A 14,146-nucleotide genomic window follows, 5' to 3' on the forward strand; every position below is an offset into this window, starting at 1 on the left:
TAGATTCGCAAACTACGGCGGGAGCTGGATGCCTCCCAGGAGAAGGTTTCCGCTTTGACCACCCAGCTGACAGCAAATGTGAGTACAGACCCAGGGCGGTAGCCATTGCTACCTCTGAGCATTATAGAAGCAGTGTGGTGTAATAAAAAGGACATAGACTTTAGCATCGTGCGTGTGAGTGCCAGCTCTGACACTTACTGGCATTGTGCTTCGGGCAAATTCTTTAACTTCTGAGCCTGCCTTTGCTCATCTGTGTGTTGGGGAATGATAATGTTTAGCTGTCAGGGGTGTCGTGTGATCAGTACCTGAAATAGATTAAGTGCTCAGAAATGTTCATTTCCCTTTCTCTTTCTGAAAATTTTCATCTTAAGAGAAAAAAAAAAAGTCTAAGGCTCCACAGTAAATAGCTGACTGCTCTGTAATGATAATATACACAAGTACGTGTTCAGGAGGCACTGCCAACTGGCGTTCAATTCAGCAACCGTTTGAGTGCCAACTATGCCCCGGGTACTGTGGGTTCAACAGCAAAGCAGGCACAATCACTGTCATCTTAGTGTTCTTTGTCTGGTACAGCAGAGAGACAAAACAGTTTTGCTATAACATGATAGCTGTTGTGATAGCAATAAAGGGTGAAGGTTGCGGGAATGTATAGGAGGAGTACCTAGATCAGTCTTGGTGGGGCTGGAAGAAGTCAGGAAAGGCTTCCTGGAGAAGGTGACATCTGATGAATGCTGTGTAGGGGAGGATGCATGGGAAGGACAGCATTCTAACCAAAGAGTAATTCGTGCAAAAGCCCACGGTGCATTTGGAAGCTATAAATAGCTCAGTGTAATTAGAATCTATGGCTTGGATGTGGGGAAGAGGCTGGGGTGGAGGGGGGAAGGAAGTGGAAAGGAGGGAGGCATCGAAGAAAGGCAAGGGTCAGGCCACATCATGGAGGCTCTCGGCTGTTAGGTGGTTAAGTCAGCTTCCTGACTGTGGTGTGGTTATAGGATGTGAGGGGTCAGAGTAGAGGCAGAGATCTCCTACCCCATCAGATCAGTCTATAAAGGAGCCCGCAGAGCCGTGAGCTGGCGAGGGCTGAGGCTCAGAAGGCAGAGCCTGAGGTTTTGGAAGGTGCTGAGATGCCTCAGAGGCAGGGCTTCCTGCTTGGGAGCGCACAGCCCAGCTTGAGATCACATATCCGTGTGTGTGAGCCTGTCAGAAAGCCACCTGCGTGACTCCCAGCATGCTGTTAAAATGAAAAGCAACTTCAAAAGCTTGTCTTCTTTGGACCAGGGAGGTAATTAACATTTATCTGCAGCTTTTGCCCACATAATTCCTGGCTTGAGCCTGAGTCTACTCAAGGAAACTTGCCATTTCACTTTAAAGTCTGCACATGAAGTACCTAGCACAGTGCTTGACCTTGATTATAGGCTCAATAATTGGTAACTACCCATAACTATTCATTCTCCCGAGCTCTCTTACATTTCTGGAAATCTTCGGGGTTTTTTTTAAAACCCTAATATACTAGGCTACTGTGTGTTTTTTGGGTTTGTTTGTTTGTTTGTTTGCGGTACGCAGGCCTCTCACTGCTGTGGCCTCTCCCGTTGCGGAGCACAGGCTCTGTACGCGCAGGCTCAGCGGCCATGGCTCACGGGCCCAGCCGCTCCGTGGCATGTGGGATCTTCCCGGACTGGGGCACGAACCCGTGTCCCCTGCACCGGCAGGCAGACTCTCAACCACTGCACCACCAGGGAAGCCCTACTGTGTGTTTTATAATCCTTTATTTTCTTGACTTCTTCCTCCATCGGTAACTCTATCCAAAGAAGATCAGAAATTGATGTTAGATCTGAAATTTGAGGCTTAGAGCCTAGTTAAGACGGCAGAGGTATTCTTCTGTGGGTAGTCTTCATCTCAGTAACCAGATGCGTGCGTTCGAATCCAGCACCTACCCCAGACCCGGTGAGCCAGGGGTCTCCTCGAAACATGTGAGGTTTGACAGCAAGTGATTTGCAGCTACTCCCCTAGTTAAGAATTACAGCTGCCAATGGCTGCCCCTTACTAATGAAAAAATAGTAAGTAATTTACTTATCAATGAACTTGGATTAATTCCTCCAGTGACCTCATGCTTCCCCCAGGGACCTTACATTGGGCCATTTGGAACTGTCCTCTCTGATCGAGAAGAATGAGATCTCTCACATATTATTATTATTTCAGAAGTACGTTTTGCTCTTCACAAAAGCTATTGAATCCAGTATTGTTTTCTTTTTTTTCTTTTCTTTTTTTAAATTAATTAATTTATTTTTGGCTGCGTTGGGTCTTCGTTGCTGCGCACAGACTTTGTCTAGTTGCGGTGAGCAGGGGCTAGTCTTCGTTGTGGTGCGCAGGCTTCTCATTGCTGTGGCTTCTCTTGTTGGCAGAGCACGGGCTCTAGGCGCATGGGCTTCAATAGTTGTGGCACGTGGGCTCAGTAGTTGTGGCTCGCAGGCTCAGTAGTTGTGGTGCACGGGCTTAGTTGCTCCGTGGCATGTGGGATCATCCCGGACCAGGGCTCGAACCTGTGTCCCCTGCATTGGCAGGCGGATTCTTAATCACTGAGCCACCAGGGAAGTCCCAGTATTGTTTTAAAGTAAACATTTAGTCATGCCACACACTGCCAGCAGTGCTAACGTGTTTTACTGTCTGCCATCTTTCTTGCAGGCCAAGCTGTGTTTGTTTTTCTAGGACAAACTACTCAAAGCCACCTTCTCTGAGTGTTTTTATACCACTTGTGTTTGTTTTCCTGGGAATACGAGATTGCTGCTTGCTGAGAAGGCTGTTGTGCGGCTCTAAACCAGCCTCCTGGCCCATATTTTCATAATCGAGATCGTGACACAAAGTCAGGCCTTTTGCTCACCAGCAAAATGCAATCCTCTGGTTCTTCAGAGCAAATGTGGTTCCTTCTTGAGTTGCAAAAACACTCTCTTGATAGCAGTCTTCATGGGGTCAGGTTTTTGCTTTTGTTTTTAACTGAAGAGAAATTTTGAGTGCCCACAAATAGAATCTTGGGGCAATCAAACGAGAAGTGAAATAAATGGAAATTCTGTCATTTAAATTGGACCTTGTCATTCCTTTGAAATGCAAGGGTAGCAGTCATTCTTTCTCACATCCATGTCCTGGCTTCCTTCACTTTGTGAGTGTCTTGAATTGGTTGGCTTTTGTTCTGCCACATTGTCCCCGGCAAACTAAAGCATATCTCTTTATTTTAAAATGCAAAGGCATTTTCTCAATTTTTAATAAAGAGAGAGCATGCAATCAGAAAGAAGCTGGCCAGTCCACTTAACATTTCTATCTCAAGTGCCCTTGCTCCCTGGCCAATGGAAAAGAGACTCGGCACTTGATCCTAGAGATGTCTTATCCTCCATCTCCCTGTTTGATGAAGTCCAGTAACCGTGGCCTCTCACTCACCCGTCACGTCTCTCCTCCTCAGACTGAAATGTCCACTGACCCTGACCCTCCTCACAGCACAGGGTGACGGCTCCCCTCCCACCCTTGTCTTCTTCACTCTGTGTATCAGTCACCTTTTCCTCTAGAAGTTTCCAGAACCATCAGATCTCACTTCTCCCAAGACTCAAGTATCTTGCTGGTCCTTCTGATTCCTCCTGTGACCTTCTGTGTATCAACCCACCCCGCTCCTAGAACCCTTTCTTGATGTCTCCACACCTGTGTTCTCATAGAATCTTTTGTCACTTTCTCAGTCCCCAACCCCTTCCTTTCCCTGCAGTCTCTAGTCATTCCTGTGTTTTGCAATTCCTTATCAGTTTATAGGTCATTTTCAACTATATTGTTTCATTCAGTGCTCACAATCACCCTGGGAGGAACGTAGATATTGCTTCCATTTTACAGATGAAGAAACTGAGGCCAGTAGGATTAGATGAGTTGTCCATTCTTTATTCTTGGTTTTAACAATATTATCAGGATCCTAGGCCAACTAACTAATATTTCACCTGCTGCTCTGTGGAAGAAGGAAAAAGGCTTAGTGTTGGGGGACAGAGTTGCATCTTGCCCTTGAAGAGGGTTTCAGAGAAAGGGGGGCAGATAGGGAAGCCTCACATTTCTCAATTCTATGGTATATATTTTTTTCATGTTTTTCACATCTCTGAAAATTGGATGCATATTTCAACTATAATTGGCGGCATTTTGAAAACTGTCTTTGTAAAATGTAAAATAATGGTGTGTCTGATGCTGTCTTCTAACAGGGATACAAAAGTGCAGGGGAGCCCCAGGGAAAGTCATAACTCCAGGGAAAACAGTGGGCAGGTTCTCTAAGGAGGTAGCAGATGGGCCTTTCGGTGGCTTTTCTATTAGCCGGGATTATAACAAGCAACATCTGCCAACCACTTTGTTCATTTATCCTACGAACACGCTCAACGTGAGGCTCTACTATGAGCTTGGTGCTTGGGGAACAAAAGGTCATCCTGCCGTGTAGTGGAGACTGGCGTCAATCAGCATCACAAGAGTGTGTGTGTGTTTGACTGTGATACCACAGTGCGGTCCAGTGTGCTTGTGAGAGTGAATAGGAGGGAACCAACCCAATCTGGGGGTGTCTTGAAGGCATGCGCTGAGGTCTGTGGAGAAGGATGGGTAAAAATCAGTTAGGGAGGCAGTTGGGAGAAGAGCATTCCAGGCAGCGGGGAGAGCATGCAGAAAGGCCCTAAGGTGGGAAGAAGCACGGGGCGTGAAGGACGTGAAAGTCTAGAGTAACTGGATCCCAGAGAGTGGTGCGAGGTGGAGCTCAAGAGGCTGAAGAAGTCGACGGGTTAACCCACGTGGCTCCATTTGGATTTCTGTCTTTGAGACCTGGCACCCTTCAGGCACTCCTACCTTGCAAGATAATGTCACTGAAGGGAAATGTGTCTTTCCCCTCCAGGCTCACCTTGTGGCGGCCTTTGAACAGAGTCTTGGAAACATGACAATCAGGCTTCAGAGCTTAACCATGACGGCTGAGCAGAAGGTAAAGCAGAAAGAAGGCTTCTTCCCTCCCTGCTTGGAATTAACAACAAACCTAAAAACATTATTCTCTTTTATTCCAGAGAGTTGTATAGGTTTTAGTGTGCTTGTTGGACTGTTGGAATTGAATCTGAAAGAATAGGTTTGCTGAGTGAAAACATGACCTAGATGGAGTGGCAGTTAACTGCATCGGCAACAGATCTGAGTCCTATTCCTTCTGCGTTGATGTACCCACATGTGCCTATTAAAAACTGATTCAACCTAATGTTTGAGACAAAGGTTTCCTGCAACTCCTTCATTCTCTACCCTCCTCTAAGCTGACGCTAAGTTGTACTTCAGCTGAACTCGGTACAAAATGATTTGGGGATGACCACTGTTCTTTTCTATTCCTCAGGATTCAGAACTGAATGAGTTAAGAAAAACCATTGAGCTGCTGAAGAAACAGAACGCAGCTGCCCAGGCGGCCATTAATGGGGTAATTAACACCCCAGAGCTCAACTGCAAAGGTAAAGGGAGAGAAACAGCCTCAGACCAGCGACCTGCCTGCCCTTAGGAACCCTCCCTTGACAATATATGATGCAACCTCCCTGCCAGAGGGTGGGTGTCCATGTCAGTCGGACAGGTCCTAGAAGGCACTTAATCCAGTTGCTTCCAGCCTCTAGGAAAACAGCTATTCCAGCTCATCTTCTTCTCTGATGTATCTCAAAATGGAAGAAAATATATCTCTGTTGGCAAAGTGTCAAAGTATTTCATAGCCTTAACTTCACTGATGCTTTGATATTTACATATGGACCTGGGACAGCCTGGAATGGGTTCGTCTCTCATTTGTCCCAGAAAATATTCTAGAAGGATTGCTTTGTCCTTGTGTATCTTACTTGGGTGGTGGGGGGAGATATGGGCATGAGGAGGAGTTGCATCCAGAAAATGATATTAAGAGAACCGATAGAAAAGTAATGGTGAGAGTTAACATTTATGGAACATTCACCACGTTCTAAGCACTGTGCTCAGTGTGTACATGATTTCGTTATTCCATTTTCTCTCCACAACACGCTTACAAGTGCAGTGCTGGTCCTCCACACTGTACTGAGGGGAGTACTGAATGTTAGAGGCGAGAGTCCCATCCAGAGGCCACAGAGTGTGAGAAACAGAAATGGGACGAGAACCCAAGTCTGCCCCTGAAACCAGTGCTCTTAAAGACCGGGCTGTCAGGGTCGTTCTGTGATTGTGAGGAACACTGCCTGCAAACTTTATTTTGGTCTCACTACCGATCTGGGCAGTGTTATTTCTGGTACCACTGTTACCTCAAACGTCAGACCTCCTGGGAAAGCGAGGCTAGAGGTGACGTGGGAAGGATTGGCAAGAGCTGGCCAGGCAGAGCCGAGGGAGAAGAGCATCCCAGGAAGAGAGAATGGCACCTGTAAGGTGGTGAGAGGACATGGGCTTGGCATGTCCAAGGGCATGAAAGAAGGCTGGTGCGGGAGGAGCGGGGAGAGCAAAGGAGGGGCGCTCACGACACAGATGACTATTGCCGCCACTCACAGACGCATTTTAGCTCAAAAGAGTGAGTGTGGGGGGTTCTCTAAGCCTCCCCTGACTTCTGTTTTGTAAAGTGGAGAGAGCCCTCCTTTAATTGACCAGAGAGGGCGTGGCACTCAGCTACACAAGGACCTTAAAACCAGCATCGCGGGAGGCTTCCCTGGTGGCGCAGTGGTTGAGAGTTCGCCTGCCAATGCAGGGGACACGGGTTCGGGCCCCGGTCTGGGAGGATGCCGCGGAGCGGCTGGGCCTGTGAGCCATGGCCGCTGAGCCTGCGCGTCCGGAGCCTGTGCTCCGCAACGGGAGAGGCCACAACAGTGAGAGGCCTGTGTACCGCAAAAAAAAAAAAAAAAAATTTTTTTAATTAAAAAAAAGCCCAGCATTGCAGAACAGAAGGTGATATCTAATGGGAAATAGCTCCTAGTCCTTGGGTGTGTGGATTTAGGTGTAAATCCTGGGGCAAAGGAAGGGGCTCCAGTCAGCAGCTCCTGATGTCCTGCCTTGGGTCTCCAGGAAATGGTACCTCCCAGTCCGCAGACCTCCGTATCCGCAGACAGCACTCCTCCGACAGCGTCTCCAGCATCAACAGTGCCACCAGTCACTCCAGCGTGGGCAGCAACATAGAGAGTGATTCAAAGAAGAAGAAGAGAAAGAATTGGGTAAGTGTGCATCCAAAGACTCTCGTGGGCACTAGCAGAGTCAGGCTTGGAAACAGCGTGCCCCAGATAAAGCCCAGGCTAGCTCTTAACTTCACAACATAGACCTTTGGGAGTCAATCCAGAGAAGTGGCTTGTGGACAGGTTTCTACTAAAATCAGTGTGGTGCTCAGTCAAGCCCTAGGATTTATGAAATAACTACCTCTTTGTAGTTTTTCTGTTTCATGAGACTACGTGAAGCACTCGTCTTTCATTTCATGTGTGTCATTTCTTCCTAATCATATGCTGGCCACAGAGTTCCAGTTCCTAGAGCGAAGTTACTCTTAAGTGGTTTTTCCCTTAGTTCCAAAGTAGTTTCTGGAATATGTATCACTAGTTATCCCATCATTAACCGTAGTCCTTATCTATTTATTTACATAATTGCCTATGATAGCATTAAATCACCCACCCTTGTCTTTGAAATGTTTCTGACCATTTGCTGTAAGTAAAAGCTTCATAATGTAGTTGTTAGCAGTCAGTGAGTGGTTCTAAATTGGCGGGGGGGTGGGGGGGGGTGGGGGGGGTGGGGGGATCATACCTCAAAATAGCAAATATAATAGAACCAGTGTCCAATGCAGTGCTTCTCCGTGTTTCCATAATCCCATCGAGCTACTTGGCCTTCTGTACAGTGGCCTCTTGAACAGTTTTTCCCATTCTTCTTGGGAAATTCCACTCCCCTCTCCCCACCCACTTTTTAGTTCTGCTGTCAGGGCTGTGACAGTCAGTTCTGACAGACGTTTGCTGGCCGCCGACTTCAGTGCAGGGACACCCCAGGTTGATCTGAAGTTGGCCAGGACTCACAAGGCCCCGTTTGTCCATGCTGACAGCATCGTGTTTTCACAGTAGCTTCATCGTCCTCATTCATTCCATGCACTTCCCCCTCATCTTGTGTCATCTTGGATGGGTGGCGAGGTCTCCTGATGGAGGAGTCGAGGGTTTCGTCATTTTGCTTATTGATGGCTCGCATCGGAGGCAAGCCGAAAGGCCAGTTCAGTGTGGTCCTCTCATTGTTCCGATGAAATTTTTCCTTATGTTACTAATGGCTTTTAGTCAACTCATTTGCTGTGACTTAAACCCACAGAATTAACTCATGTTTCTAATGTGCTGTTGATAAATACGGTCTGATTTAATTATCAAAGTGATGAGAATTATTTTCTATGAAAAATCATGATTATCCATTTTCTTTAATTCAGGAAATAAAAGTTGTTTATTTTAAGACCACTCTTGGTCACCGGTGCGATTGGGGAGGATGGGTAATTGGCACCCTCAGGGAATCCCAGAGCTTGCTTTCGTCTAATCTTTATCATCTGCTCTAATGCCGAGCATTTTACCAGAGGTTGAGGTCAAGGATTTAGGTTGATGTATACCAGATCCTTCTCTTTCTATGACTACTCTCTGGAAATACGGCCATAAGTAGGAAATGGGAGAGAAATGGGATCCAGACTCGCCCACAAGCTGGACATGCAGATTGTTATGGGTGAAACGTTGATGGGAGACAATTCCCATTATTTCAGAATGGCCCATCTTCTGAATTTCACAATGGCTAAGAAAATGTCCAGAATACGTTTTCAGTAGGAGAAAAAAGACTTTAGAAAAAGGAAATTACTTTTTAAGAGACATTTTTCAAAATGAAACTTTATTTTTCGGCCTAGAAAAATACAAGCTTCTCATGGCTTTCAGAGCAGACCTCGCACTTTAAATTCTTTATGTTCTCACTAGAATTTTCAGATCCATCTCATGGTTTGGGGAATCTGTGATATACCAGTTCCTTTTCCCCAGTATGGTTAATACATTTCTTTAAAATATCATTTTTTTGAGCAAGAAGCGAGACAGCTAATTTTCTGCTTTTATCATATTACGTGTATCATATTACGTGTATCATCATATTACGTGTATAGACGGACTGCAGCAGCTCCTGAGTGTACATACCAAAGAGCTATGCAGCCATGTTGGGACCAGTGCAGCAAAGAAGCTACGCTTGCTAGGAAAAGAAGACCTGCCAAAAAATAATAATAATAATAATAATAAGGCTTAGAGATGACTGATAAAAGGCCGGAAAAGAGTGAGGAGTGTAGGAAGGTGGGACAGTCATTTCAACCAGACAGAGAAGCTTGCAGAGCTCGGATTATAGGGGTCTCCAGACTCTCTCTTCCTCTCCTTCCATAATAGAGGAGGAGGCCCTTAATGCTTTGAAAGGTTCTTGATCCTACCGGAAACCTCCTCTCTGTATGGTGTTTATGATTAGCCATGTCATGTCTGAAAAGTCCGAAGCTTTCCCTGTCACTGGCTTTCTCTGTTAAAAATTGTCTTTTTTCCTTCCCCTTCCCCATTTTTGCTTGCGTTTTCTCTGGCAGGTCAATGAGGTAAGCAAGACCAACGTGAATATCAGATACCAAGCTAACCCATCCATTGATATGACTAACCTCATCTGCATCCGTCACCGTGTCTGAGCACCCCGCTTTGTTGCTGTGTCACCTCCTCCTCTCGACACCCATCTGCTGAGCCAGGCTCTGTCCTGCTGTTGGCATCTAGTCTTGAGCCAAGAGTAGGCATGGAATGTTATCCACAGGTCCAGTCCCCTGAGCTGTCAACACCAGATAACTCTTCTTCCCTTAATGCACTGATTTGAGAGAGCTGTTGGGAACCTTTTTCATTGCTGGGGGGAAAGCGTGGGAGAAGTAATTTGCTGTTCACTCTGCATGTCTCCGTTTTGCCGAGGCCTAAGGGGTGGGCTCAGCTCCTGCCAGGCTGACGGTCTTGTGTGTTCAGTTACGCAGCTCCTTCAAGCAAGCCTTCGGGAAGAAGAAGTCCCCCAAGTCGGCATCCTCTCATTCAGACATTGAGGAGATGACGGATTCTTCTCTGCCTTCCTCACCAAAGTTACCACACAATGGTCCCATGGGCTCCACTCCCCTGCTGAGGAACTCTCACTCCAATTCTCTGTAAGTCTGTGTCTGCCGGGGTCACTCGGATCAGACGGCACCTTTGGGCCCTGGGAACCCTCTCCAGCAGGAATGGCTAGGAGTCCTGCAATGTTCCTTGGGGTCCTTTGTGTCTTGCATTCATAAGACCGTGCACATTCTTTCGGTGTTTTAGGACCAGAGAGTTTAAAAGAGAAAGGAAATGAGTTTCTGTTCTGCTGGCATCGGTGTGCATAATTAGCTGGCTGGGGGCTTCCCTGGTGGCGCAGTGGTTGAGAGTCCGCCTGCCGATGCAGGGGACGCGGGTTCGTGCCCCGGTCCGGGAAGATGCCACATGCCGCAGAGCGGCTGGGCCCGTGAGCCATGGCCGCTGAGCCTGCGCGTCCGGAGCCTGTGCTCCGCAGCGGGAGAGGCCACAACAGTGAGAGGCCCGCGTACTGCAAATAATTAATTAATTAATTAATTAATTAATAATTAGCTGGCTGATCTTGGGCAAATGGCTTAACCTCTCTTTGTTTCCATTTCTTTGTCAAATTGGGATAATGGTTGTCTCCTTATCCTGTCCTAAGGATTGAACAAGATAAGCGGATGTGAAGAGCACAACAGCCGTTGTGCTCTGACAGGGAGATGATGGTATAAGTGTTGGCAGTTTGGGCTGAAATTCTGGTTCACTTGGGTGACGGGGCTTAGAGAGATTATACTTTTCTTCTTTGATCGACATTTAGTGTTGACTCTTTCTCTGAGGTCAGCACTCAGAAATAAGACTTTAAAAAAACAGAGCAATTCAGTGACGCTTCTCTTTACCAAAGGGCTCTATATTTCGTCAAGTGACTCATCACCATGAACTCACCCAGTCGACTGTAATGAGTCAGTTTGCACAGAGCCCTTTGGGAACACAGCTGGTTAGTGAGACGGGCGATTGCTCCTTTGGCCTTGCCTTAGGTGCTGTTGCCCTTGGCGGAGGGGTACACAGAAGGGAAGAGTCATCTCCTCTTGCCCAGCCAACCTCCCGTGCTCTCCACCGAGCACCCATTGAGCACTGTTCCATCAGGGCCCCATCTCAAAACATGAGGCCGAGAATCTAGAAAGAGGTCAGGAATGGCTTGGGACAGACAGGCGGGGACCCAGGTGTCTGTTCAGAAGGTGGCACAGCTGACTCCCTGCAGCAGTGAAAAGGATTGCCCCTGCAATAGGGCAGTCAGAGCTAGGGCTGAGTTCCATCAGAGCCCTTGGCACAACCAGGCGAGGAGTGAAAGAGGAACCAGAGCTCAGGTGGTCTGCAAAGGCAGTTTCTGCGAGATAAGATAGTGCCTGGGGAAAGAGGACCGCTGTGGCCGGGGTCAGAACAGCCAGCAAGCTAGGGTTGGACAAGGGGGTGGGGGTAGTGGTAGACACTAGGGTTGGACAAGGGGGTGGGGGTAGTGGTAGACACCGCAGTTTCTTCACTGGTGAAAATGGGATCTGCATCACTGGGTGCTCGTGAGGGCCGGCTCAGATCCCGTGCGTGCAGGGCAACCTCCTTCCGATCTCAGGAGGTCAGGTCTGACGCCATCCCCAGGTCCACTCCACCACTCAGCCCGCCCACAGAAGACAGCGGCCTGCAGCAGCGTACCCAAAGCCAGCTCACCAGATGGGTGCAGGGAACGCCGGCGAGAGGGTGGGCCAGGCCTTTGTAGCACGTCGCCTGCCCGGACTGCACACAAGACAGGCAGTGCAAGAAGGAGACAGAGCGTAGAGCCCTGACTTTTTTATGAACCCACCTACCAGTGAAGCATGGCCTTCTCAGGGTGTCTGCTTTACTTAGGTCAGCAGCTCCTCTCCTCTCGGGGAGCACCCTGGTAAGAGGGAGGCTGTGCGGGCGGGCACGTCCATTCTGGGCAAGGGTGAAACCCCAGTGCTGAGCGCTGGAGTGCAGTGCCCGCCTGAGGCCCCGTGTGCTGGTGTGAGGGTTAGACCGGTGTTCAGGAGCGTGAGTCCTGTTTGACCTGAAGAGTGCCCAAGAGGTAAATAAAGGACAAGCTGCCCGTGACTCACCTGCCGTCATCCCAGAGCATCTCAATCCAGTTGTTCGTTTCCTGGCCAGGAGAAAAAGGAACTCTTCATCTGTTCTTTATGTATTGGTATAAACTTCTCATATGCCAGCCTGTGTGAGCAGGACACTACCCAAGACGGTTCTGGAGAGACCAAAGAGAATATTAACCACCCCTGGGGATTAGGGACTACGGGGACGTGACACGGTAGAGCTGCATCTCCTGGCATCTGCTCCGTGCCAGGCGCTGTTCTTGGCTCCGGTGACAGTGTACGAGACAATCACGTCCCAACTCCGGTGTAGACCTTGTATGTCAGGGGGAGAGACGGGCATTAAGCACAGAAATCTGGATAAACTAGAAGAATCAGATAGTGCCAAGGGTTCATGCTGGGAACGGAAACAGTGTGTTAGGATACAGAGTACCTTGGTAGCAACTGCAGACGGGGTAGTCCAGAAAGGCCCCTCTGAGGAGATGACGTTTCAGCCGAGATCTGTGTGCCAGGAAGAACCCCTGGTTAGTTCTCTTTGGTAACACTAGCTGCTGTGACAAACTCCGTCGCAAAGGTCAGCGCCTTTACCTGCGACTGTCGGTCTCTGCTTCCTTCCAGACCCAACACAGATAACCCTCGTGGGCAGGCGGCCTGCCGTGTGGTGATGCCGGCACCGAGGCTCCCTCTGTCCCGCGGGCCCATGTCCTCTGCTGAGTGTCCAGCCAGCAAGCGGGGAGGGGAGAGAGTGTGGAGGCTCTGCAGGCGTGTGTCGTGGACCAGGCCTCTTCCCATTGTCCACTGAGCAGGGCTTCCGACCTTGGCGGGAAGACGTGACATGAGTGTGCCCGGGAGGGGAAGGAGGTGGGCCATCGTAAACCCGTGGCCGACTCTGCCTGCCAGCAAGCAGGGCAGCCCTCCCGACAGAACCCAGAAGCAGGCCCGGTGTGTCTGAGAAAGGGGAGGCTAGCCAGCCTGGCTGCCGCGTCACAGGCGCGTGAGAAAGTGGTGGGAAGGAAGGCCGGCCATGCAGAGGCGGCGCCCAGGCCATGTGAGGCTTTGAAGCCAAGGTGAACGTGCAGCTGATGTCCTGTGTGAGAAGTAGGCTTTGGAGAGTTTTCAGCAGGAGCATGAGATCATCTGAATTAGCTTCACAAAGGTGGGAGTCTCCGTTCAGGGGGTCAGGGACATAGTGGGGCAGGAGTGGAGGAGGGAGACCATGGAAGAGGCTGACGGCCACTCTCTCCACCAGCTGCTCTGGCCCATTTCCTGTTCTTTGAACTGACCACTCACACCCCCACCTCCCCGGGCCTTTTTGCCCTTTCTGTGCCCTCTGCCTGGTGTGCTCCTCCCCAGAGATCCGCTTCCTCCAGGCCTCTGCTCAGTGTTACTACCCCATCCGTAAGGCCTGGCCTAGGCACCTTGCCTAAAACACCCCACCACCAGCCAGCACTCCCAACAGCCCCCTTCCCGTTTTATTTTTCACCACTGCAAATATCGCCACCTGCCGTGGAGCTTTTCCTTGGTTATTTTTTCTTTGCCCCCGCCCCCCAGTCTACAGCTGAACTCCATGGAGGTAGGTGGTCTGTTTCGCGGGCATTCAGATATTAGGTGGAATGAGTGATTGATGCTAATGATGAGTCTCGGATGGGCTTGGGATATATTCTGGAAGGAAAGTTGAGGGCACGTGGTGATGTGGATTGTGAGGGAAGGAGAAGAAGAGTCCTTGAGTATTCCTAGACCTGCCACTTGAAGACTTCGGTGTGTGGCGGCATTGTTTCTGGCATGAGTGGGAGACACACTCCATGAGTGGGGCCAGGTGGGGATCAGCGGCTCTGGTTTGACCGTGCGAAGCTTGAGATGCCCAGGAGACATCCCTGTCGAGATGCCAGCCAGCCTGGAGTTCCTGGAGGTGGAGGTTTGGGAGATGTGGCCTCAGTGGTGGTTTCGAAAGCTGGGAAGCTGGAGGGATTCTCCAAGGGGTTGAATGGAGATGGCGAAGAGGCA

General features: G+C 49.2%; 1 protein-coding gene across 3 annotated transcripts in view; it reads left to right on the plus strand.

The window, feature by feature from the left end:
- NAV2 (neuron navigator 2) overlaps window positions 1-14,146 on the plus strand; it is a gene marked incomplete at its 5' end in the record, with an annotated part of 757,282 nt that overhangs the window by 713,039 nt on the left and 30,097 nt on the right. For all 3 annotated transcript variants that reach the window (XM_082845354.1, XM_082845352.1, XM_082845353.1), the window contains 5 exons: window positions 4-78; window positions 4,892-4,975; window positions 5,366-5,477; window positions 7,021-7,166; window positions 9,972-10,144. In XM_082845354.1, coding sequence (XP_082701480.1) covers window positions 4-78; window positions 4,892-4,975; window positions 5,366-5,477; window positions 7,021-7,166; window positions 9,972-10,144 — 590 coding nt within the window. The remainder of the gene's footprint in view (window positions 1-3; window positions 79-4,891; window positions 4,976-5,365; window positions 5,478-7,020; window positions 7,167-9,971; window positions 10,145-14,146) is intronic.

Source organism: Leucopleurus acutus (genome assembly GCF_964270905.1).
Source record: "Leucopleurus acutus genome assembly, chromosome: 8".
Classification (NCBI taxonomy): domain Eukaryota; kingdom Metazoa; phylum Chordata; class Mammalia; order Artiodactyla; family Delphinidae; genus Leucopleurus; species Leucopleurus acutus.